The sequence below is a fragment of the Oxyura jamaicensis genome, chromosome 21 (genome assembly GCF_011077185.1).
Source record: "Oxyura jamaicensis isolate SHBP4307 breed ruddy duck chromosome 21, BPBGC_Ojam_1.0, whole genome shotgun sequence".
In the NCBI taxonomy this organism is placed as follows: domain Eukaryota; kingdom Metazoa; phylum Chordata; class Aves; order Anseriformes; family Anatidae; genus Oxyura; species Oxyura jamaicensis.
Genome location: NC_048913.1, coordinates 1,112,985 through 1,138,903, shown reverse-complemented (window position 1 = coordinate 1,138,903; position 25,919 = coordinate 1,112,985). Strand labels below are relative to the sequence as shown.

At 40.0% G+C, this 25,919-nt stretch overlaps 2 protein-coding genes across 2 annotated transcripts in view; both read right to left on the bottom strand.

The window, feature by feature from the left end:
- Window positions 1-124: 124 nt before the first annotated feature.
- Window positions 125-7,586, bottom strand: LRRC47 (leucine rich repeat containing 47). Its single transcript, XM_035344729.1, has 7 exons — window positions 6,875-7,586; window positions 6,346-6,792; window positions 5,748-5,864; window positions 4,013-4,128; window positions 3,025-3,127; window positions 2,490-2,579; window positions 125-1,552 (listed from the first exon to the last, which is right to left on the bottom strand). Exons 1-7 carry the CDS (start codon window positions 7,514-7,516, stop codon window positions 1,310-1,312), a joined length of 1,758 nt encoding a protein of 585 aa, XP_035200620.1. The 5' UTR covers window positions 7,517-7,586; the 3' UTR covers window positions 125-1,309.
- Window positions 7,587-7,954: 368 nt separating this feature from the next.
- Window positions 7,955-25,919, bottom strand: part of CEP104 (centrosomal protein 104) — a 19,376-nt gene continuing 1,411 nt past the window's right edge. The window contains exons 3-22 of the mRNA XM_035344507.1: window positions 25,434-25,607; window positions 24,979-25,117; window positions 23,720-23,785; window positions 23,276-23,352; window positions 22,954-23,122; window positions 22,580-22,738; window positions 21,351-21,599; window positions 20,322-20,525; window positions 19,610-19,777; window positions 18,332-18,505; window positions 16,883-17,059; window positions 16,391-16,597; window positions 15,778-15,894; window positions 15,338-15,374; window positions 14,775-14,856; window positions 14,062-14,170; window positions 13,616-13,754; window positions 13,084-13,151; window positions 11,891-11,981; window positions 7,955-10,683 (exon numbers count right to left, since the gene is read on the bottom strand). Coding sequence (XP_035200398.1) covers window positions 10,547-10,683; window positions 11,891-11,981; window positions 13,084-13,151; window positions 13,616-13,754; window positions 14,062-14,170; window positions 14,775-14,856; window positions 15,338-15,374; window positions 15,778-15,894; window positions 16,391-16,597; window positions 16,883-17,059; window positions 18,332-18,505; window positions 19,610-19,777; window positions 20,322-20,525; window positions 21,351-21,599; window positions 22,580-22,738; window positions 22,954-23,122; window positions 23,276-23,352; window positions 23,720-23,785; window positions 24,979-25,117; window positions 25,434-25,607 — 2,743 coding nt within the window. The 3' untranslated portion in view covers window positions 7,955-10,546. The remainder of the gene's footprint in view (window positions 10,684-11,890; window positions 11,982-13,083; window positions 13,152-13,615; window positions 13,755-14,061; window positions 14,171-14,774; window positions 14,857-15,337; window positions 15,375-15,777; window positions 15,895-16,390; window positions 16,598-16,882; window positions 17,060-18,331; window positions 18,506-19,609; window positions 19,778-20,321; window positions 20,526-21,350; window positions 21,600-22,579; window positions 22,739-22,953; window positions 23,123-23,275; window positions 23,353-23,719; window positions 23,786-24,978; window positions 25,118-25,433; window positions 25,608-25,919) is intronic.

Below are 25,919 nucleotides of genomic sequence, written 5' to 3'. Positions count from 1 at the left end.
CACAGGGAATTGTGAAGTACTACTTAGGACTGCTCATTTACAAGTAGCTTGAAAAAGTTACCATTGTGCCAAGTTTGTACAGTTACACGACTGCAAAACTCACCAATGCTCAAACAAGTGACAGTGACACGTGACTGCAAGAACCATTTTATTTTCCATTCAATATGCAACACGTTGACATATTTGACACAGTATCTGGAAGTTTTGTTAGAGCTCTACATTGTTTTTAAAGGGGAAAAAAAGTAAATCCATGGGTCACCCTAGCTTATGGACAGGTCTGCATTCATACAGTTGGCAGCCAGGATGTAAATAAAAATCACCCAGAGACTGCAAAAATTAGAATCACTCAAAACTACATGTATTTTGGCAGAAGTCCCCACCACTCTTCACGCTGGAGCATGACTGAGTTCTCCACCAGCATCACTCTGGGCAAAAATGCTTACCTTCTGGGGAGGTGGGGAGCTTTAGTGCTGTCACCGTAAGCCAGTATTGGCCCTCTGAACAGATCTGAACTTCATAAGCAAGAACAAATTCAGATCTTGACCAACAGCTAGGCTGATGAGTGCACAACAAATTCACTATGACTGGTATTTCCACATGGCTGGATTATGGCTCTAAAACACCCTGGGGAGCGCAAGCCCCTGCAGTCATTACCTGACTTCACTTAAAAATGAAAGCTGTGTTAAATGTGTTAACATGGAAAAACACCATCAGAGTAAAACTCATTGTTCAAGTTCTGGCAGTGTTTAGGCTGAAGATTTTTAAAATAGGCAGAATTTTCAGTTTCATGGTTATTGCAGATACAGAACTATGCAAAATGAGATGTTAGCTAAGTACTTCTGCATACTGTCTGCAGAACCAGCACACAGAATGTAACTAAGTGTCAGTGCTGTCACCTACTGGACTTCCCAGTTTAGCTACTAAAATAATCCAGATGAAACATACCAGGAAGAAACAGTTACCTTGCAGAGAAACGCGACTGTGTTCATTTTACAAACCACTATGTCCTAATGATTCTCCTTACACGTTTGTACATTCTGACTTTGAATATGTTCTCTACTTTTCCGTTTGCATTTGATGACGCTCTTGTCTCCACCTAGTCAAATACTGATGACTTCCTATTAAGGCTGAGAGAATGCAGCACTCCTTACCACGACGTGATCAAACTTTAAAGTTTTTACACACCCAGGCAGGATGCACTCCATCTTTTCTTTAAAACAAACAATCTCACTATGTGCAAGTTGCATTATTGAATATGGAAAACAAACAAACAAACAAACAAAAACAGTTTTCTTAGCTTTGACAGCTGCTAGCGTATTACAGTCAGAAGAGAAGAAACTGTGGTTAGGTCAGTTTTTGAAGGATAAAGTACTTTCAGGTTCCCGTCTGTGTCCACCACTCGAACCTGCTCCACTACCAACTGAAAACTCGTCTGCGGTGTATTTTGGCTGGCGTTCACATTCACTGGTCCACAAAGAGCATCAGGTTCATTATCTGAGCCTGAGTTGTCTTCCTTATTTTCCAAGGTGAATTTGTTCAGTTCTGCTATTTTCTGTTATAAGCAAAACACGGAAAGCAAGGTTAATTCTGCAGCTAAGCCCTTGGAGCAAATCAGAGTTGTTTCCAAGATGTGAATCTGGCCAGCCTCTAGAGGAATATTTGCATGAAAACATTCTTCAGCGGGTTAGAATCTTCCAGGAAGTATCAAAAGCTCTTTCAGCTATCTCTGCTGTTTTCTCTGCAAGGTCCTTCTCCTTCTGAATAGTTATTTTTTTACATTTAACAGAGAAGTTGGGCTTTGTCAAAGCAATGGATCTGAAGCAACAAGAGCCTGTGGTAGGATCACCACTAGCACATTTGCTTTCAGTGTACTTGCAATTGTTGCTGCCTTGCATCCATTACGCTAACCTTCACTAACACTTCATTATGTTAATCGGACAAGAAAAAATACATGTATTTTGCAAAATATTCAACAGCATACTGTCCTGTACTTGCCCTATACCATCTTTTACCACATTCATTAGAAACCTTTAATTAAAGACGTTGAAGAGCATTTAGCGAGATTGTCCAGCTGTTAATAAAGGATCTGAAAGATAATTCTGTAATAATGAGAGGACCAAGCAAACTAACTGTCAGGCATACTGAGCTGAGAAACCTCCCTAGAAGAATGGCCTGGTAGCAGCGGAAGGCATGAGCTCACTAGCAAGGAGAGGGTGTTGAAAGTCAAACCATGTATTTCCCATTGTGGCAGCACAACATTATTTACCCTGGTAAGTTTTGAGGTCTGCCTCTTACTCATAATATAACACAAAAACCTTTTGAGATACAGCAAGAATGGAAGGAGAGGGAGGGAAGGAAATTAAAAAAACACCTCTTCCCTCTCCCTCCAAAAAAAACACAGCTTCTGTATTCTTCTACACATGAGCAATTAAACATTTTGCTGAGAAGTACACCAAGAACAGACAGGATTATTTTACTGAATTACCTACCAGAATTAGAGTGTCCATGACATCTTTGCATATCTGTAAACTGGTATCACTTGTCACTTCCAGAAACAGATCATGGGTGGTTTTTCTAATCTGTGTGAATATCACAGGTAAAGTGAGTAATGAATGAGAGCACACAGACTCACCCACAGTCATCTGGCAATATTTCACTACAAAAACAGAATTAAAGGCTTTCATTCAGTTCAACCACAAGCAAAGCACTGCCTTTCCTTACAAGTCAAAAACTGTATTCCCACCCTTGTCTTTGCCATTCAATAAAGTCTCCTCTGCAAAAGCAGGCTGGTGCCTTTGGAATGATGGCTAGAGGTTTATAAATTTACAAAGGTAAAAATGTAACTGAGATTCATCACAGTCCAATAGTCTAGTGGAGACAAGTAAGACTTTGGAGATTTATATTTGGAACACAATCACAAGTTTCACAGAACTGCACGGAGCTTTCAACCTGGAGTTAAATCTCTCTCAGGAGAAAGAAACACTGTTTAATTCTGATTAGCCTATTTCCACTAGCAGATAGTACCTTTGTTTTCTCACTATTGGTTATTGGTGGGAAAGAAATCACAACACCTTCAGCATCCACAAGACACGGGTAGTTATCTTTGCCATCCAATAACTGGAGATACCTGCCAAAAAAATAAAGAAAGAAACAATCAAAAAATAACAAACAGCAGCTGGACAAAGCGGCAGAAAATGGTGACAAAAATGAATTAGTGTGCTCCTGATCTACCACGTGACAAAAACAGAAGTCAGAGCACTAAAATTCAGCAAAATGATGTCACGGTGATGCAGCTAATAACACAAAAGCCACTAGCTACAGGAACTGATGGGCTAGAACCATAAAATAACTCACATCTTCATATCCACACTTAAAGTAGTCAGACAGGCTTCTAGTGCCTTCAGAGATCCCAGTGCTTGAACAGGAGTATCAGAGTCCATCATCTGATTCTTCCAGACGGCTTATTTACTTAATTTTCCCTCTTACTTACTATGGCGGCACACAGTTCTCCATTATGTACTTGGCAAATTTCTCCAAGCTGCATGACTGATGGATATGGGTGGTGATCTCTACATGAGCAGTAAACAGAACAGGGTAGCGTGATGCTCTGCTTCACAGCCCGTCTGCTCTTACACGCAGATTAACAGCACCTCTGATTCGCTTCAGTTACTGCGTGAGAAACTTCATTTCTCTTTGGTACCCTTCTACTTGCTATTTTAAATACATGAATTACTCTTAAAGGTGATAAATATGACAAGAATTTACTCCTGATATAACTAGAAATAATGGAAATCACTCATCAACATCATTTTACTATGGGTTACTCTTCAAGCAACGATTCAGCTCAGTGTTTTTCATACCACCCCCTAAAAGCTCACGCTGAGTTTGTTAGCCCCATCACCATTACAGAACGTGCTTCATAATACATTTGAGCACATTTCTTTCAGTGCTGTTTTTCCATGCAAGAATGAGTTGCCAAAATGCACATGAAGAAAACCAACAAAATACTGACTTGTGCAACCCAGAAACATTCTGACGCTTCTTCTGTTTCCTCTGCTCCTCTGCTTCTAGCTGCAGCTGACGGAGAAGATCCTTTGCCTTGATCTCCTTTCGACCCAGGGGCGTTATCTACACCATACAAGAAAAGAGAAACATTTAATTTTATGAGTGACTCAAATGCCAGGATTATTAAAATTCCCTTGTAAGCATGATGAAAATTAAAACCACCCATCAAGTGGAATTTCTTTCAATTTTGTATTTCTACATGTTGTGTGGAATTAAGCAACAGCAAATTCTCAGGTGTTCACATGCATCACTGTTCTCCTTAAACCTCCTAGTTTTTCTGGTGCAGTTATATCATCTGCTTTAACTTGTTAAGGCAGCTACAAAATGCAATTCCTTAAAGCATGTTCCATTTTTTGGAGCAGGAGTTGCATTTCCAATCATATTGCAAAACATTTGCTGCCAGTACTTCTTCATTTCTGCTACCTGATAAAAGAAAACCAAAGGCCAGGCATGATTCCCAGTTCTTTTCCAATACTGAAGACTGTTCACCATATTTTGTTACTATTCAGACTGTCCAGCAGACTCTACAGCAAGTTCATACATTTCACACCATTACACAAAACCTCTTTGGATTGAAGATATTTTCTATTCGATCACACAGCACATTAGACCAAACAGCCCAGGCAACGGAGATAAATGGTGTTAGGTTCTCACTCTAACCTGGGGTGTCGTGTTACTAAAACTAAAGTTTCAGTAAATCCTGTACCTCTTTGCAACAGGATTTTCTCTTGTAGAGGGTATCAGCAACAACAACAAAAATTATCTCCAAGTTTTGGCTAGATCTCGTACACAGAGAGGGTTTTTGTTATTGAAGATGTGCCATAATTCTTAACTACTTATTCAGGCTGGAAATGCACTCTCTAGTTAACGTGCAGAGAGCAGTTACACACAAGTCTAGCAAGCAGAACGCAACAGAAACTTTGGGTCAACCCCAGAGAGTCAGAACGCCCTAACAGGTCAGTCTTACAGTGACATTGCTTCTGAAGGCAGGATATTAAAGGACCTAAATAAATAGGGATCACAAATCTGAAGTAACGCTTTGGTATTCTGGATTGCAAGTACAATCTAAAAACTTGACACGCGAATGTACTGCAATCTTTTTTTTTTTTATTTGAAAGCAGCAACATCAATAACCCAAGACTGGGTAAACCAACAAAATCTGAATTATTTTAATTAGGTTACCTGGAAGGCTGCTGCCGATCGAGGCACACTCAATGAATGAGCACCTGCTCTGCTGTATGACACTCCAGGCACATCCTAACACATACGGACCTCCAGAGAACATTAAGATGTAAACACCACAACATAGGAGAAAGGATCAACAGTGAAACACCATTACCTCAACCACCCTAAGCAAAGGCACACATTAAGCTACATCAGAATGTCTGTAGAGGAAAAAAAGCCCATGCCTGCTTCCCTCATTGCTTTAAGTCCCCAGCCAGATGGGCTCGTAACTGGTCCTGGAGCACCACCACGCAGCTCTGCAAGGCTTGCTCAAGCAGGGCTCATGACAGCAGAATGGCAAGAACATTAGCTTCTAAAGTTCCTGGAGTTATTTTTTTTTTCCTTGCATCTATGGGGTAAGAAGAAAGTTCCTTCCACTCTAAAAGTTCCAGAAAATGAAAGAAAAAAAAAAAAAGAAAACAAAACAGGGGAAGATCCACAGGTGGCGCTGCCCCTACCTTCAGCTCACCAGGAGGCTGAACATCGTATGTCAGGGGACCTTTGATCAACTGCAAGTCATGGGTGGCAATTGTGGCTGCTGTACGCTTTTCACAGATGTCTTCGTGCAGTTTAGTCTAAAACATAAAGAACACAATCAAAATACAACAAAGATATCAATGCAATTTTTCCCTCCCAGGCTCAGCGTCCTCGTCTATTGAATGCCTGCAGCATTACCAACTGGCTGAGTAACCCTAATTTGAATGGCGTCTGGGCGCGTCCTCGTACAGCACTTAAAAGCTCTGCAGTCTGTTAAGTTTTATTTACCCTTTTGGATTAAACCCAGCGTTCCTCTTCACGTGCAGAATAATTTCATCCAAATTACAACCGAAGCACAAGGAGAGTGAAGCAGAGCACACGACATGTTTCCCAGCCGGGCAGTAAGCACTTTGAGATGGGTAAGCAAGTGCCCAGCACTCAAGCCTCGCAATCTGGAAGGAGCTAATATTTGCCACCTGAAGGACCTGCGGGCAGCCTGCCAGGTCACCAACTGTCTCCTTTCAGTGCTCCTGACAACTTTCCCCTCATAAACATGAAAGAGGAGGCCCCGGCAGCTACCTGTGCAGTCAGGAACCTCTTCAGGGCATTGCCCGGGTTTAGGTTTACTCCTTTCAGCACGCAGCACACAATGAAGGGCCGGACATCTCTGACACCCGGGCTAACTTTGACAACCAGCGGCGTGGGATTTTCAGAGACGTGCAGAACCTTCACCAGCAGCTTGCTGACGGCCTCCAGCTCGTCCTGCTCCCCTTCCCCACCATCCTTTTTCTGCTGCTTCTCCCTTTTCTTTTTCCTGGCCTCCTCCCTGGCATTCTCAGCCTTGCCCTTGCCGCGGCCGCCAGCACGCAGGTACTCCAGGATGGCCTTTGTCTGGCAGCCGTTGACCATCTTCTCCAGCCGCTTGTCCCTCAGCTGGTTGCCCCTGAAGTTGGCCTCCTTCAGCCTGGGGCAGTCGGCCAGTGCGGCGGGCAGCTCCGTCAGCCGGTTGTTGGCCAGGTCCAGGCTCTGGAAGAGACGGTGCAGTCAGCGGGGCGGCAGGTTGGGGTCTGGGGGGTACTTGGGGGTCTGGGGGCCGGGCTGCTCGCACCTTGAGGGCCGGCAGGGCGGCGATGTCGGCGCCCAGCTCCTCCACCTCGTTGTCGGTGGCCTCGAGGCGGCTGAGGAGCGGGAAGGCAGCGGCGGGCGGCAGCAGGCGGCCGGGCAGGGCCCGCAGGCGGTTGCCTGTGAGCAGCAGCGCCTGGAGCTGCGGCGCGGCTCGGGCCAGCCCCGGGCCCAGCTCCCGCAGCCGGTTGCCGCTCAGGTTGAGGCTGCGGAGCTGCGGGAAGGCGGCGGGCTGCTGCTGCTGCTGCTCCCCCTCGGCCTCCCCGGAGCCCTCCACGCCGCCCAGCTCGGCGGGCAGCGCCTCCAAGCCGTTCCCGGAGAGGTCGAGCAGGCGGAGGGCCGGCAGCTGCCCACCCAGCCCCTCGCCCAGCCCGGCGGGGCCCAGCGCGTTGCAGCGCAGCACCAGCGTGTGCAGGGCGGGCAGGGCGGCCGCCAGCCCCGGGCCCAGCTCCCGCAGCGCCGCGCAGCCGCTCAGCTCCAGCGACTGCAGCAGCGGCAGCCCCAGCAGCGCCGCCGGCAGCCGCCCGCCTCCCGCCGCCACCCGCTCCGACACCGCCGCGCCCGGCAGGGACAGCTCCCGACGCCGCTCCCGGGCCGCCGCCTCCAGCTCCGGCCACGCCGCCGCCATCCCGAGCCGTGCCGTGCTATTCCGAGCCGTGCCGATCCGCCCCGTGCCGCGCCCGCCGCCACCGAGCCTGCGCCGGCAGCCGGGGGCGGGCGCTTCGTTCCCTCCTCGCCCGCAGCAGCGGGCCCCTACCAGCCTGCGAGCCCGGTAATTTAATGTTAAAAAGAGCTTAGGGCTCTAATGCAAGTGACTTTTTCTCCCGAAGTGGCAGTGACAAAAGGAAACGCCTTGTTTGGTTATCCAGGGACCATGGAACGAAAACACTGATCCCGCGTGAAGGGGACACCAGCAGGTGCTGGAGATCAGGTGAATTCCCGCAAGCAGGGATGCTGGCTGCTCGCCTGTAGTCTCTGCTGTCCGGAGGGATGAAAAGAGCTTGGCAGACCATCGGGTACAGCATGGAAGAAGCGATCAGATGGGAAAAAACGCAGCTTTTTAAACTTTGTTTAAATCATTTTATTTATTTATTTATTAAGAACATGTTTAAAAAGGTTGGTACATAATATTACCAAATAAAAGGACACATCCTGCTACATACAGGATAACTGATGAAGTATTTTAATTACGTTTTGTTTGACTGGGTTTAAAAGCCATGCTTGAGGAGCAATGGAGAGCTGCATTTACCAACTTAAAGTATGCACTGTATTGGCCAGTGCAGAAAATATGGAGGACCGTTGCAAACAGTTTTTTGTTATTATTATTATTCATTGAACTTGCATAGGGGAAAGCTCACAGCTTTGCTTCCAAAAGGAAAGAAAATGCTCTGGGCTCATGAGCCTGCAGTCCATTGCGCAGCCTAATCTCTGAGCAAAATCAATGGTTACTTTGCTTGCATAAGGAATAAGGTTCTGAAGTAGGAGCCTGTGTCACTAAAGTAGAAGTAAATATAGATATATATATATAAATATATATATTCCTAATGGTTGTATATTTATTAATATATATTAGGAATAAAGAAAATTTATATAAAGTGCACTGATCTACCTGTAAAAATCACGAGCTTGTAGATAAACTGCACGCAAACTATAAAACCTGTGTATTATAAAATCAGTGCTATATATATACAAAGCAACACCGCAAATTCACTCCGTGATAGCAAACAGCACGACCCCCCCAAATCTCCTACTTATATTACCGTGATCACTCATTCCTGTACCTGTGGTGGACATCAACACGGGAACAATTAATTCTATCCTGGAAAGCAATTGCCTAAACGCTACCAGCAGAAATGCTGGGATTGTTGCTTTAGGTCCAAGGCTTCATACATCGTGCCTTAACATCATTTGTTCTCTTTGAAGCTACTAAACAGTCACATGCTGATCTAACAGATCTAATTAGAGAAACTCCATATTAAAGCTGCATTTAGAAGGGAGCTGAAAGGACATACACTAAAGCAGAAAAAAAAGGACTAAATTTACTAATTCAAGCTTTTCAGGCTTTTTTTTTTTTTTTTTTTTTTTTTTTTTTTTAAGGGGTCAGCTCTTAGGTAAATATCTCAGTATTAACTGTATGAGATTTTAAAGCACGACTTTAATTTTACAGTAGCTCCATAGGTATACACGCTTCTTATATACCAAATGGGATTCTTGCAGTTTAGCTTAATCCTCTTGTCAAGCGGACTAATAAGGCACTTAGCGCACAGTGAGAGGCAGCACGGAATAGCTATTTCATCTTACCACCTACATAATGGCATGTCATGCAGCAATACCCAGCCAGCCCTTCAGCTTTTTTATTTGGTGCTAATTCTTGGTGTTGAGTAGCACTTTGGGCACCGTGCTACTAGCTTGAAGATTCTAAACCTGAAATATGTAAAGGCCAGGCGTCAGCAGTGAAACCAATTCAGCCATGCATGGTTTGTATTACTCCTGGAGCCTGGGCTGACCCAAGGAGAGAGATCCATTCACTGGACATTATTAACATGCTTGAACTCAAAAAATTACAGGCTCTGGTATTCCTAAGGAGAGTGAACTTATCTTTCAAAGTAGTGCAGGCATTTTTCATTTCACCTTATGCCAAATACACAGCAATACCCTCACTCATCTGCTATGGTAAGATACTAACTCCATCCCACCAAGGAACCTGGGCAACTACCACAAGTCTATTTTGCTCACTATATATTCATTTTTCATTGGTATTTCCTCAAGTTTAATTATGATGAAATCTCTGTAAATGTACAGATGTAGTGCAAAAATACATACAGAAGACCCATCTCCTAATCTAGCCAGTACACACAGTGTAAACTCACTACCTATTGTCTACCGCCAGCATCTGATGGGAAGACAAACAAAAATTAAAAGTAGTTCTTTCAGCATGTTATAAAGTTAATTTTGGCAGAAAACTATTAGCAATATATGCTGCAATTTTTCCATTGAAGCGACCAAGTGGTAGCCAACTCATCTAAGTATTATTTTCCAAACTTCCAGAATGTACAATGTCAAACAGGCATTAGACAGCTCAAAAGAAAATTTCTTTTCAGCTCTGTCCTGAAAGCCTAGCACAATTTCTGCTTGGTAACTTTCTTGCTGTTCTCCAAGAAAAACAAAACCAAAACAAAACAGAAATGACTGGCTTTTGGATCTTAAGGAAATTCCCTACTGGATCTCCAAACCAGACTGTCAGAACCACAGCCTGAGACTAATCCACTAGCTAGGGCGCAGCGCTGGTGCTGACTGTGCTCCACATTAACTCTATACTATTTAGATTTTTTATTATTATTATTTTAAATGTGAGGAACCAGTCATTGACCAATGCAGTGCCTTCCTTGTGCCATCCAGGCAATGAGGCAGGATAGTTCTGTCCCAGAAAATGTGCCTATTTCTAACAGGCACATTTCTAGGACAAATCCACAGTGCTGCATGGACAGCTACCAAAGAAGTTATGGATTGCAGTTCTCAGACGAGGCAAGTACTGCTCAAGGCCGATAAACAACTTCGGGTAGTCAAATGAAAAAGATGACACGTTGCCCACAATTTTAAACAACTATTAATAACTACATGCCCAGTTATTATGACAAAGGATACCATACTTGTCCTGTCATCGCTTTGAGTATGTTTTGCCAGTGCCTTTATTTGGGCCCCCTCTTGGGGTTGGGATCTTGCTTCCAATAGAGGGAGGTCGAGCTTTTGCTCCTGAAGGATCTGATTTCCTTAAACTGTGGCCACCTATTTTGCCTGTGAAGAGATCATACAGATCATTATTTGCAAGCACATCTAGTCTAAGCCTTGAATTTTATTTACCATTTTGATTCTCAAGAAACATTAAGTCTGACTAATATCAGTAACTAAAAGCTGGCAGGCATCCAGTCCAAGAATCCTTAACCTCTCAGTGTATCAAGGCATATCTCACACCAAAAGTGAGGTCAAAGTTCCTGTCGCTGGGAAATTGCTCTCAAGTTTTAGCTTAATTGAGGCAGGATTTAAGTTCCTTCTGACATCTTTGAATTCTAAATAGCAGCAAACTAACCAGCCTTCTCAGGAGTGAGTAGCAACAGCAAGGCTGAAGACATGACTGTAGGTGGCAAACTGCACTCACTCACGACAGCTGAGAGACGATTTAACAGTTCTTTCCAGGAATTTGGGAGCAGTTGTGAAATGAAGATAGGAGCAAAGCAAAATTCAGACAGAGAAGGTTAACTCTAGCAATGGCCTGAACATACAATGGATTAAACAACCCTGAAAATAGCCTGAAGGGAGGAAAGTTTTGGATGATACCTGCCAAAACAGTTTTGGTGCTGCAAGCAGTGAACATAGCTTTTTTACTTATTTTCTGTGTTCATGCAATAAGAGGATTTTGCATGTACTAAATAAACAGAGACAACTTAAAAAAAAAAAATCTGACAAGCATCAATTTTGCTCTGCTGGTGAAGAAACTGCACAGTCATAAATTCTGCCCAGTTCCAGGCTGCAAGATGAAAAGGAAAAAAACAGTGTACAGCACTAACTATTCAATTCATTTTGTGGTTAGGATTAGATTAGCATTCTCTGATGGGACATTAAAAGACAAAACAGGCTCTCAATTCACCATGTCAGTGTTCAGGGGCTTTCTGGAATGGTAACTGGTTAGCATCATTGCTGATTGTTCTATCCACAGCAATACTATTAAGTAGAAAGAAGACTGAAATAATAAAATTAACAGAAATGCCAGCTTCCTCTACCAATTGACCTTTAAATTATTGTTATTTAAATTACTGTTACTGAGTGACTTTGAGAACTCGCTTCCTAAGTGTACTGTAGTCTATCACAGCATAAGAAATATCACTGAGGTTACACAAACACAAAAAGCCGGGTTGTTTTCAAGGGTGAAATACTTTTCTTAAGCAATGGCAACATAGTAAGAAAGCATAATCATAATCTCCACTCCCCCCGAAAAAAATCTTACCAGGCTGCACCAGAAGAGTTTTATTTATAGTGGATAATCTCCGTAGATTCATTTTACAGCCATCTTTGCCCATGAGGTGAGACTTCCAGGCCTAAAATCAATTAAAAAGAAGTGATATTACGAACCCAGCAAAATTATCCAGTCTTTTATCTAGTCGCATTGTATGCGCATACATTTTTTCTTAAATATGGGAAAAATGATATGGTATTAGATAAAGCATTCAGTGAATAAACAGAATATGAGCTGCTATTACTAGAAAACATGAGAGCCCCTTCAGTTCAGAGAAGAATTTGAGCAGAAGTAAAAAAAAAATTACAGGTTCCCCAAATTCAAACTGTACATACATTTCTCAACTGACATTCCAGGCTTGGTTACAGTAATTTCTGGGCTCCCCACCCTGGGCAAAGCCAGAAAGATTTAGGAAAAAAAATATTTTTGAGAACAGAAGCACTACTCAATGGTCCTATCTTGCTGAAAGGAAGAAAATGACAGATTATGTATCACACTGACATTTAACTGGAACTAACACTCAAAACAAAGTTGCTGTTTTGAGTGTTAGATAATTCACATAAAGGACAGAACAGATACATTAAATGTTTTCTGAACTACTAACTTTTGATAGATTATCAATAATTATTTTCCATTGCTGGAAGCACATTTTAGAGCTGAGATTTCACAGCATTATGCTGTTAAAGGAAACAACACGTAGGAAGTAGAGGGAGGCCACCTCAACTCTCTTGCCAATCCTAGCCAGTCTTGCTTACTTTCCTCCTGTCAATTTTTTGTGATACCCATATCAACAGTATCTTAATCCTGAATGCCCTGTTGGATGTGCTCAGTCCTGCTGCAGTACTTTACGCTACCTAATTCCGCTCAGAATATTAGGGATGGTGAGTGAACACACAGAGCCTGGTAGTGGTTGGGGATTGGGAAAGCTGTGAAGCGTGCAGTTGCCAATAGGAGAGGAAAAAGACCAACACCAAATAGCTTGTAGCCCTGTGGCTCCCATATATACCTGGGAGAATAGAAGACCAAGTTTCAAATATAGTACCCAGAGTATGAGGTAGCCATTACAGACCCCGGCAATAATCCAGGCAATTTCTTAACTCTTTACTTTTGAGCCAGTGGTATAAGAGAGCACATTAAATCCCCACGATGTAACAAAGTCAGACCGATCTGGAAGGCAGTGTTACCTCCTCTCCAGGAGAAAAGTTGTCATGGCACAGCGGGCAATGGTTTGCCACCTGTTCTGGTTTGGCAGCTGAAAAGATTAAAAAAATAGTGCTGATTTCATATATACAAGGAGGATCTGCACAGCAAAGAGCGTAAGGCTGCCCTGTAACTAAACCAGCTCCTCCTCTATTATCATTAACTGCTCCCAAAGAAATCCCATGTTTAATCATCATCAATATAACAAGATCAAAAGGAATGATGGACAGTTATCACAGAAGTGTATGGGTCTTAATTTACAAGGATGTGACACAGGCTTTCTTTTCTGTTCTCACTCATCTTCCCCACATGCATTGATGGAAGCAAAGCAGTTCGGGCAATGAAAAACACAGAGATTTATTCTAAAAATGTTCTTTCCTGAAGATTTATTAAAATTCTAAATCCATAGTGCAGTACCTAAATAGAAGTGGTTTGACTTTCCAAAAATATACAGTACTTGAAAGTCTGTCAGACTTTACTTTTTAAAGTTCAACCTTCCTGTTTGAAATTACTCACCATTGCAAATCTTGCTCTTAATATGTTTGGGCAACTCATCCTTTGGAAGGGCCTCACTGCATCGCTGACATTTCCCAAAGCTATCCTTTTTATCACACTCAGTCAACAAGTGCTCTGTCAGGCTTGCTATTTCCACCACCTGCAACAGAGCAAGAGGTACACAAGAAGATTTGTACGGTAGTGAGTAAATAAGAACAGTATTTAAAAAAGCTGCTCATATGATTTGTGGAAGTTAAATATCACTTTTCAAAGTGACACACAAAAAAGTGAAATTTTAGTCCAATTGTTGATACAATTTATAAGGCTGTTCTTTTCTAAAAGCACTATCCAAGATCACACAATTGTGTTGAGAATTCATCTACCTTAGTGTTAAATGTTTTATTCCACCTTAAAAGCAGAATAAAAAGTTAATGACCCATAGTCGCTCCAGAAAGTTTATGTCTGACCTGTCTGCAGTGCTCACATCTGGTTAACATAGGACAATGTTTCCAGTAATGGAGATCCAGTCCTTCATCTGTGAAGGATTCATCCCTTTCACCACAAAAAATGCATAAGCTGAGGAGGAAAAAAAAACAGGCATATATCACAACAATATCAGTAACACTTATACTGAAATGGATGATCCCCACTTCCATTAGAAATTATTCTGAAATATAGCTAACGTTTTGATAGACCTTCTTTTCCCTGTGTAGTGCTGACCTTAGGATAGGACACGAGCACATACTACTATATAATTTATAGTAAATAAAATTTAAAAGCATTTGTTCATATAGAAAGACAATTCCACAGAAGCACTGAGATAAGCTCAGTTAACTGGCTTTCATGACTCCAGAATTCTCAGATGCTTTCTCTATGCCCTTATCCTACGATACACATAAAAGCTTGCAATATGTCTTTGCCTTATTTTATACTGGTAGCAGAACGTTAAACCGTGGCAGTTTTTCATCCCACAAGCAGCTACTCAGAAAACAAGTTCAAGGTTGTGCTATCCAGGCAGTTAAAAATCAACACCTAGGATTACTTGGTGATAATTCCATATCTATTAGAAGAGATTTTCATTGTTTAAATGTTGAAGCTTTGATCTACTAGAGAAATGTTATTGTTATTAGCAGGTTATACAGAGTACTTGAGGCAATTAGAAGCTGCTCATCTAACTTACTTATCTAAGTAATTTGCAACAGAGGAATGATCATCTGGAATCTCTGCTGCTGCAGACTGTGGACTTCTGTTTACTGGGTAACCTGTAAAAAGGAAACTATTAAAACCAAGATCACATTTTAATTAGTTTTACTGCATGCACAGAACACTCTTTCTCCAGATCTCATAAGCAAGGCACCTAATAGAAGAATAACATTGCCACGTTGGTAAACAAGCACGGAAAGACAACATACCTATAAGGCAGCTGTAAAACAATAGCTTTAGTGATCTACAATAACAACATATTTTGGTGGTTATTTCAAATGTCCTAGATTATCTACTTCAAGGCAGGGAGAAATCTGAAAGGGTTTCAAACCAAGTCATTCTTATTTCTTACTAGAAATTAACTGGCTTGTTGATGGTAAATTTTCTTTTGTAAACTTAACTGTTATCACTATAGTAGGCTGAGACTCTGCCAGCCCAAAGCACTCAGGCATATTTTTAACTGAGAAGATTCAGTAGCACGCTTTTCAAAAACATCCAGAAGTTTCTCTACCTTTCTTAATATTATTTGAAATTACCTACCTTGATCCTTTGGCTTCTGAAAATCAGACTCTCTTTCCTATTGAACAAAGACATTTTTTAGTCAGAAATGTCCTTAATGACTGTGATGCTAACCATGGAGAAAAATAATAGACCGTATCCTGATTTTCTCTAGAATTAAAGGCTAAGAAGTAGAGCCAGCATTTTATAACATTCATGCCTCAGGTTCTAAAATTGGGGGGATCCACATTTTAGACTACATTAGGAAAAACAAACCCCAGAATTAAGCTAGACTGCTAAGGATGAAAATCAATCTCTTAATGCATGTCATAGTCTCTCTCCCTTCTACTTCCACATCCCCTCGCCCCTCTTAAAATTGGCATTACTGTTGTCTCATTGCAAACTATCCAAGCCCAGGATACTAGAGGAAAAAAAAAGGATTGGAAAAACACACATCAAAATCAAACCCAAAACACCCTGACCTTTCCAGCTTGAACTTCTGCTTGTATCTCCTTTAAAGCTGCCAGCTGATCTTGCAGAACTTTTATTTCTTCCTTTTTCTGTTTCTCTGCTTCTTCTGTTGCTGCCTTTTTCTGTGCCTGTCAAGAAATACTCTTTCAATCACAAAAGTATTTGAACCGTCTGTCATAAATAAGAGACTGTGAAACATAAAATATCAGCATAGAACAAATGGTCAATGCAGCACAAGAAATAGCCTGGTTGGTTAAATGATTGGAGCAACACCTCCACCCAATTCCCATTCCTCTGCACTAACCTGAAAGGAACACACAAAATTTTCTCTGTGCTTACTGTTTTAAAGGCCAGCCAACACAGAAGAATAAATGTGTATTTTCCAAAACGATTGTGTATTATTTCAGAAGGACCATCTCTTATTCTTTGTAGGCTATATTTGTAAGAGTGAGAATATGTAATAAACTAAACACCTGCTTCTTATACTAAGTAACGCTAACAATGCTTTTAGATGCTCTCCTCTGTGTGCCATTCGATGTCTAACAGATCTATGAAATTGGTACATTGCTCAGTTGAATGCAATGTTTAAAGTAGTCAGGTATCTTCTACAGTCTTATTACGTACCCTGATTTCAGCTTCAGAAAGTTTACCGTCTATTTTAGTAAATCCATCGAAGAGTGTTTTATAGAGAACAGTCTTGCGAATGCTTGCATCATCAGGAGGAAGATACTCCAGTATGGCAGCTTTGTGCTTCCTATACATATCAAAGATAATCCGCAAAGCTACATCACGAACTTCATAAACTCTGTGTTCCAAAGCTCCTGTTGCAAACTGAAAAGAACAAACAAACAAACAAACAAAGCCTTGTTTACTAGTTTAAGACAGCTATACTGCACTGGCAGAAATCTTCATACAGAAATTTCTTTTCCAAACCATTTTTGACCTAGTGATTATTTTTCCCCCATATTAGCATTGTGCTTCCTCACAATATTCTGTGGTACCACCGCCAAGACGCTCATAAATTCTCTTTAATAATTCTCCAAGCACTCCAAAACAGACAAACAAACACAAATCCAACAGAAACAGAAAAGAAGTGCTGTAAACTCAGACTCCTACCTTCATGACATTGCTGATGGTAAACCCAGAGTTTTCAGTTCCCATATCTTTCAAGAGGCATTCCACTAATTCTACTTGACTCATTGACAGATGTGTTGGGGAATTCGGTTTTAATGGCTGAACCAAATGAACTGGAACAATCTGAAGAGGTTTAACTTCACTACACAATGCCATTTCCTATAAGCAAACAGAGAGTCAGTGTGCATGTAAGAATACTAAATAAGGAAAATGAACTATCTTTGCAAAGCAGAGTTATTTTAAGTTACTTATAAAAAGTTCAGTAAAATGAAACAAGACCTCCATAAAAAGTGGCTGCCTAGTTGTTATTTTAGCAGAGAGAATTTGTTATTTCTATTTGGTACCTTCTCTAGTGAACTGCTTATTAGGGCAGTGCATTCTCTAGTAGCAAAAAAACACATCTTTCTTCTCTTCAGGCTACCTCCAGTCTATGAAAATACATTTATAACCATTTGTCATTTTCTTTCAAATATTCAATTCCAAATCTATTGCAAAGAATCCAAGCAGTAGGAGTAAAGTAATCAGTCATTTTTGGGGTTCTAGCGACACGCCAGAGCATTTCATACAATAACCTTGTTGAAATTTTAGTTACATCCCCAGGAAAGAGAAAACACTTTTTCCCTCTTTGTATGGACGCAAGCAAGGATAAATAACACAGAGCCAGTGACTCACCTACTACCCTCTTGGGACTGAATTAACACATTTTCACACAGAATTACTGTTCTAAGTTTTACCAGAAAATAGAGCCTGTAATCCTCTAGCAGCTACTCACAACTGCTCTTTGCCAACATTTAACATGGAATGGACCGTGTCTTTTAAAACAGCAAAAACATAAAAAAATGCCTAAGTTGACTTTTACATCATCTATTTCAACTATCTAATACAATCACATACTTCAATACCACATATTTCAATTTAATTCCTGTTTGCTAATGAAGTTATGTTTTGAATGTAATGAAGTTATGAAGTGACTCCATAAAACTCATACTTAAATGCAAGAGGTTCCTTAACAACCATGCACTAAATATTTTGACAACAGATTTGTTTTTACATGCAGTGAAAAACACAACCAAATTGCAACAGAGAAGTCTGAGAAGAATGTCTGTACTTTCTTGTTCTTATTTCTTTAGATTACTTGTAACTAATAAAGAGAATACAAGAGTAGTAACACCATTCTTGCATCTACAGAAGCAGATTACAAGATAACAGGTATCTTCCCACACTATCCCCCACAGCAAAGGCAACAACACACTGTTAGAAAAAACACTGGAAGGATACAAGTTGCTTCTACCACTTTATTTTCCATATGAGGCCCAGTCCTTTACTGGCAAGCACTGGACTTGAAGTCAAGTCACCTTAGATGTTATCCAGTTGTTACCTCTGTGATGTTCTTAATGCTAATCAAGCTGCAATTTGAAGAAAAACTCCAACCTGAATGAAGTTAGAAGCAACAAGGCGAAGACGGGATGAAGAGTCTCCTGTTCTAGAAAGCAAACTTGGAAGTGTTTTCTCCACACAATGAGAAGTTTCTTGTTTTCCTAGTTTATGTTTTGGTATATATTGTGTAATAATCATTTTTAAAAGTTTCAGGGAAGCTTGAAAAACCTAAATAAAAAAGAAAGAAACACTGAACAAGAATACCGTACATATCCCTGTTTTCAAAGAATACTGTAAAATCTTTTCTGTAGTTCTTAAGAAGAGCAGCAACAGAAATCTATAATTATGGTATCACTGTTAATGGAAGCTACTTCAGATAGCTCTCCTCCAGAAAGCATGTTGTTAGTACACATGAAAGGCTTCAGAATTTATTTTATAAACAGCAATATAGCTTTTTTTCTTCTTTTTTTCTTGTTTGAGCCCCCTTAGGCTAACTGTAGTCTCCAAAGTTGGAAACTAAAAGTTGCTCCGTGGCTGCACTTCATCTTCATTTAAAAACAAACAAACAAAAAACTCAACCACAGTATTTACTGCATCAGCAGTTGTTTCTCAGGTTCATTACTCAGCCCAGGATGCTATTTTCCATGCTGTTGCATGCCAGACTTTGACAAATCCTTGATTCTAACTAAAAGCTGACATTCCACTTTTTAAAAACTCATTTAATAGTAGTTTTACAAACTACTTGTTTAAAATATTTAAAATATCTTAACTACAGCTCTACAATTTTTGCTGTTCTTCACTGGAGCATTGTACATTATTTAAACTGATGGTTTTAAAGATATTCAGCATCTTTAATGCTGCAATAATAATTGCTTATCAGTCTCTGGAAAGGATACATAATGTTAGGAATAGTACTTTACACAGATTCTATGAAAATTATTCCATACTACACTTGTTAATTCAGTTGTGCTACTTGTTTCAATGATACAAAGTGTACAGGATCTAGTCTGCAGCAATCACAATTTAAAAAGGGGAATAGATAGCTGCTCTCCTCTTCTATGTGTGCATTTCCCTACATTCCAAGTCTAAAAAGTATAGGCATTAACACTTTTTTTTTTTCCATTACAGATGTACTTGAAAAAAAATACATTTCATAAGATGTGACAGCATTTTTGTATTTAAAATTATTCTGCTAGTTTGGGATTTGCTGCTGAGTAATCCTGATGAAACACTGAGTGGGTCCTTGCTGATTTCACTAGGACAGAGCTGATGTAACACATGGAGCAAATTGCAGGCTAGGGACCTTTTCTTATCAAACATATCACTACTTACTGGAGATACTATGTCTTTTATGGCTCTCCTTACAAGAAAAATGGCAGCCCTCATCAAGTTCTTTAAATCCTCCTTTGGAGTGCTCACTGACATTTCCATCATCTTCTGATATACAGCTAGTAATGCATCTTCTCGATATGACCACGTTTTGGAATATGCTCCCGAGACCTGAACACAGAACAAGATTATCTTTTAAAAGGTCAGTACTGATATTTCAATATTTATTCAACATTCATATACAGAAACAGCTTCCAAAGAGCACATGAACTTAAGTATCCAATCCCCAGACATTTTCTACAGGAATCTGCCTTTTATTAAAAGTGGTGTTTCTGTGCATAGTTTTTGAGAAATTAGTAGTAAAATGGATTAACAGGTCAGGCTCTAGGAACCACTTCAGACACACTAACAGTTTCTCTCCTTACAAAAGACCATATGCAGTGGCAAGTTACAGGTATTCTGGTATGGGGTGCCCCTAAAGCTGACAACCAGACAACATGTGCTTAATAGCTTATCAAGTAATCAATCCTAAATCTGCATTGTCACATCAATGTTGAAAACAGACATCCATATATCCAGTTTTTAATTTCAGAATTTTAGGTAACAGCTTTGAACTTGTAAAATTCGTATCAGTGAGTCTTTGTTAATCAAGTAAATATAAAATCAAGTCAAAAAAGATCACAGTAATCTACATGCTTATTTTGTTGTTCCTTACCAAGGCTTCTCCAAAAACTTCAACAGCAGGGCTGGCCTCTCTCAGTGCCTTCTCAGTTAGTGGCTCTGGCTCCCCGGTAATGCCACTTCTTGAAGTATTATTGATATCCCCTTCAGTCATCTCTGGCTCAAGGTATGTAATTGCTTCCTCAGAATGTTTACGGACAGCTGGAAGAGGTCTCTCATCATAAGGTAAAAATTCAACCTAACAGACAAGATAAAAATCTCCAATTCTAGAAATGACTTAGATGTGAAGTTGTTTCATCGTTAATCACACTTGCCTCAAGTCAATTCATTTTTTCCCCTCAAAGTGGTAGCACTTTACAATTAAGTACAGATTATGAGGTTCCCATAAAAACATCACAAAGAAATGGAATCAGTGCTTGTAAGCAGTACTTATTTCTTATATACAGAATATTGTAAAGCACACACAAAATGCCTTTTGTGGAAATGCACACACCTACAGAAGAAATCATCTGTCGGTAGGAAGACAGCAAGTCTCAAAGCTTTATTTGTTTGTTAAATTATTATATGTCAACATTCCATTAAGAGAGAACATCACTGCTACTAAAGTCAAAGCAATTCTTCATTAGATTTGCAAAGACTGTGCTCCTTACCTTACAGTCACATTCCAATAAATGTGCTTCCTGCTGTAGATAAAACACGATCTCCAAGAAGGAGATTTATTAAGCCACTAATGGAGCAGGCAGAATTCAGCTGCCTGTTCTGTTCCTAAATCAGCCGTGTGACCTCTGAATAGTTATTTAATGTCTATTTTTCATTCGTTTGTAAATCAGGTATAATCCCTTTTTGCCTCAATCTCAATGAACATTAGTAACAAGCTTCCAAAGAAATTCAGGAGAGAAAGGCCAGTACCAACGGTTAGATTGGCACTGCTCAGCAATACAGTCAGCTTCAGATACTGTACAAGCAATGAGAATAACCCTAACAGACCCTGTTGTTTTGGAAGGTTGAATGCAAGATCATTTGCTGTGGTAGATTTCTGTGGTAACAGGGGTACATTACTCACGTTTTCTTTGGGAAACACTTCCCTGGAAGTTGTGGAATGAGCCACAGTGGGAGAAGATGACTGATGGGGAAAAACGGGCTCAGGAGAAGTGGGCTTTACTGACTTTTCTTCTAGTAAAGACTCTGCATTCCAAAGCTGCTCTTTTTGTTGTTCTATCTGCTCACAAGAAAGTGAATTTGTAGTTTTCATGTGCTGAGCATTGTTAGCATGGATCATAGGCTCCAAAGGCAATTCAGATGGCTTTCGAATCTGAAAAGGAGACAGACAATTTGAAAGTAAGGCTAACAATGTAAAAACCAAAGTTGTTACAGTTACAGCTTTGACAGTAAACAAGATTCTGGGGCTTTCTAATAAATATCAGACCTTACTCACAGATGTGCAACTATTTCCACTGGATGAAGCTTTATGAAACAATTTGAAAATAATTCCCTGTTGGATGTGTGTGTGGAGAGATTATAAATGTTTCTATTCTGAGAACAACAGAAAATTTTAAACATCTTACGACATTTTCTGTGTGGTTACTCATCATGGCAGCGTAAGCCTTTTATACCCCCAATGAGAAATACTTCAAAATATGAAGAAAGTACTTTATGAATCTGCATTGGGTAGCCCTGGAATAATGCAGAACATTCTACAGGTACCTCAAGGGAGGCTGTAGCGAGGTGGGGGTTGGTCTGTTCTCCCACGTGCCTGGTGACAGGACGAGGGGGAATGGGCTTAAGTTGCGCCAGGGGAGTTTTAGGTTGGATCTTAGGAAGAACTTATTTACCGAAAGGGTTGTTAGACACTGGAACGGGCTGCCCAGGGAAGTGGTGGAGTCCCCATCCCTGGAGGTCTTTAAAAGACGTTTAGATGTAGAGCTTAGGGATATGGTTTAGTGGGGACTGTTAGTGTTAGGTCAGAGGTTGGACTTGATGATCTTGAGGTCTCTTCCAACCTAGAAAATTCTGTGATTCTGTGATTCAGGAATCTAATGCCATTTGCTTCAGACCTTAGCATTGCAATGTAATGTAATTTATGGAGAACTAAGCATGTTCATAAAACAAGATGTGCAACTCTTTGGTTAGGGAAATCCACAATCTGAAGAGAAAGCTTAAAATCCTTATGTAATTATCATAGAATATCTGTGCAACCACTCTTATTCTCTGAACTTATTTTGGTTGCTCTGCCATTTCTATTTACAGTGCCCATGCAACTGAGCCTCCTGCATCAGGAATAACAGCACTCACCATCAGCTCAGCATCCATAAGGTTGTGGAGCTGCAGTTGCTGATACACTTTCAGGCGGTATGCTTCCATTTGTTGTTTTTTCTTTTTAGCAAGATCATAATCTTCTTTCTCTACAGCATAGCGTTTCTCTACTTCATACCGTCCAAGTCGTTCCCCCACCTAGAAAACATTTTATCAAGTTAGCTTAGAATCACGTTATTGTATATACATACACATTTTATTTCCAACCAAATTATTAAATCAGGTTGTCTGAATTTACAATTACTATTTTTACAATATACTGGAAAGAATTACAATACCACTTTAAGCTAGGGCTCCTGATGGATCACTGGAGAACCATTTGATTTCAGAGATAAACAGTCTTTTAACAATACCTTTTGCAAGTCTGCAATTGCTTGTTTGAGTTTCTTGGCATAATCATAGCGTTCATGATGGACAGCTTCACGCTTTTTCTCATCTAGTCTACGTATTATCTGAGCAACTTCTGGATCCTGGTACATATCAAAAGCCAAATCATCCAGAGGTGAAATGAAATCAGGTTTCCTGAAGATATAAAATGAAAAAAATAAATCCAAATTGACCAATCAGAGAGTGTATTTTCTGTTTTCACTAGCAGGGAACCAACAAAATACAGAGACTGAGCAGTAATCCAGACCAAGAAGTTTTGGCAGGGTATATACAAAAGAATATCTTTACCCGAGGTATGTTCCATCTAAGGCAGGATCATCTGATTTACTTCCCAAGTAGTGGTCTATTAGCTTTTCTCTGGAAGGCTTTGTGGGGAAAGAAATAAATCTTAATACATATTCGTCAACAACATGTATGTTCAGGACAGAAATTCTGACTTACAACAATCAGTGTAAGCTATGCACCTTATCCTACTTCTGTGTTGGGTCATATGGAAATAGGAGAATTTTAAGAGGCTGATGTTCCAACTAATTATCTTTTTTTTTTTTTTTGCGTCCACAAGTTAGGCTCAGTTCCTGAGATCTTTCTTGCTTCAAAGTAAGATAAAAATCAATACAGGGCAGCTCTGCTGAAGCATGAAACTACCAAAAGAAAAATGCATTCATTACCTCAGAAACCCTGCAACTGAACATGTGTAGCAACAGTAAAAAGACAGGGATGCTTTGCACTTACATTATTATTGCTGTCATTACTGTAGTCTGCTGGATCTCCAATGATATTTATAGCAACTAGGGCAACCTGAGATAGATTTAAAGAAAATGGAAATGCAAAAGGTCATTAACTTTTCCTCATCTTACAAAAAATTGAAATGGCATGCTTAAATACATGTGCACTATTAGTCACTAGATAGTTTGTGTTGATGTTCCTTCAAAAGTGTCGTCATCTGAAAATTATCAAGTAGTGATTTATTTAAATTCATATCACTTCTCCCTTTTCCTTATTTTTACTTAAATATAGGAATGTGTAATGTCATTATTGTCTACAAAATTAATCTGAAAACAACTATTTGGTAAAATATCCTTGGATGTTAATATTATTGTTTGTCCACTTGATTGCTGAAAGTTAAAAACAAGATCTGCTTTGAGGTTGTTTTGTTTACTTTTCTTGTGAAAAAAACACAGATTGTATTTCTGTTGTCGAACACGCCCTTTTTATTTTACATGAAGATTCCCAAATATTCTTTATATTGACACATGTATTGTGTCACTCTTCATCTTACAAGAATTCGACATCAATGAGTTGGTAACAACATTTTTCTTAAACAGAAGTATTTTCACTTGAAAAATACCTTAAGCAGTGGAAATATTTTAGCCAATATCTTAGCTCAGTTGGGACTGTTGTGTAAGGTCTCCTGCAAAATCTTCTTATAGTGTTGCGGACAAACCAATTAGGGCCTATGATCTCCAGGGTGGTATGCATGCAAAGAAAAGCACTAAGTGAAGTGCTAAATGCACTTCATGCTTCATTAAAAATACATTACCAAATCTATAGATCACGTTGTACAGCCATCAGTTGTTCCCTTTTCTTGTCTAGAATGGAAGTGAATAGTCACTACAGAATATTCAATGTTCACTTTTTCTGTATTCGGATGGCTGTACAACAACCTTGCTTAATGCCACATCAGACTCTAAAGACTAAGAGTGGGTATGAAGTGACCACAAACCTGTTCTCAGAGGAAGTACTTTGTCTTCAGCACAGAACCTGCTTTGTATGCTAAAACTCAAAATCAAAGATAGCCATACAGCATGTACTTCACTCGTTTGTTCCAGATAAGTTGCATGCATTTGATCACGAACAAAAATAAACCAGGAGCTTTCAAACAGCATTTTCAGGAATTCCTAATTCTGGAAATTAAGGGAGCAGATTTCTATGTCAGCTCTGTGCTACTAAAACCTCATCTAGCTTACAAAATAAGGATTAACTCAACTTACCTGACTGTACAAGTTGTATTTATTGACATAATTTTTATGGAAAATCAGCTTCAGGTACTGGCCAACTGCATCCATATAAACAGATTTTAACTCTCGTGCTTTGAAACCAGTCTTTTCATTGTCTGAGAGAGGCACATAACTGAGAAGGAAAATGTAGCAAGTAAGCAGACCAAATGTACAAAAAAAGAGATGTGCATAAAATAAAGAGAGAGAACTCTAAAGCTAAAGTGTTTCAGAAAGAGCTCTATTAAAGACAAAAGGTAACTTGTGTGATTTGAACACCTGGAGTAAAATTCTATCCCAATTATACCTGAGCCTCCTATTTAGCCTCCAGCCCCAAGGAAGTATGCTATGCTTTGGTGTATCAATGTTGAATGCAATACATTATGAGTATTATTTCCTTCTGAGGCCTTTCTCATCAAGGTAATATAACAATTCAGAGCTTTGTGACTTACCCTAGTCTGTGAAACCTCTCTGACTGGTAAGGAGCAAAGTATTCAGGTAAGCTTTCACTGATGTAAAACTCGATTTTGCTTGAAATCATGTATTGGTGGGCAAGCAACTGCAGTTTTCGTATTCGGCATCTTTCCACCAACTGCAGAACAATTTCCTGGGGATACTGACAGAGTCTGAAAGCATACACAATTTTGAGTCATCTTTTTAAAGGAGGACTTCACTTCCAACTTGAATAACATTTAATTATGAAACTTTCCAAAGTCTGTCAGTTTGTTGTCATTACATATACTGTAAAAGCAAAGAGTTCAAAGAGTTGAAACAACTTTTCTCTTCTCTTTATTGCATGCATATGTATGTTAAAGTGCCCCATGTACCTCAAGAAGATGTGCTGAGAAGACTGTACTTTTAACACTAAGCCAAAGCAAATTCTAAGATGACTGACAAGAACAAAAATAGCTTTTTTTTTTTTTTTTTTTTTTTTTTTT

Coding starts and splice junctions, on each gene's coding strand:
- LRRC47 (XM_035344729.1), bottom strand. CDS start 7,516: ATGGCGGCGGCGTGGCCGGAGCTGGAGGCGGCGGCCCGGGAGCGGCGT. Junction 3,128..4,012: donor AATGTTTCTGGGTTGCACAA/GTCAGTATTTTG, acceptor TTTTTTTGGCAG/GTATCTCCAGTTATTGGATG. Junction 2,580..3,024: donor CCAATAGTGAGAAAACAAAG/GTACTATCTGCT, acceptor ATATTCACACAG/ATTAGAAAAACCACCCATGA.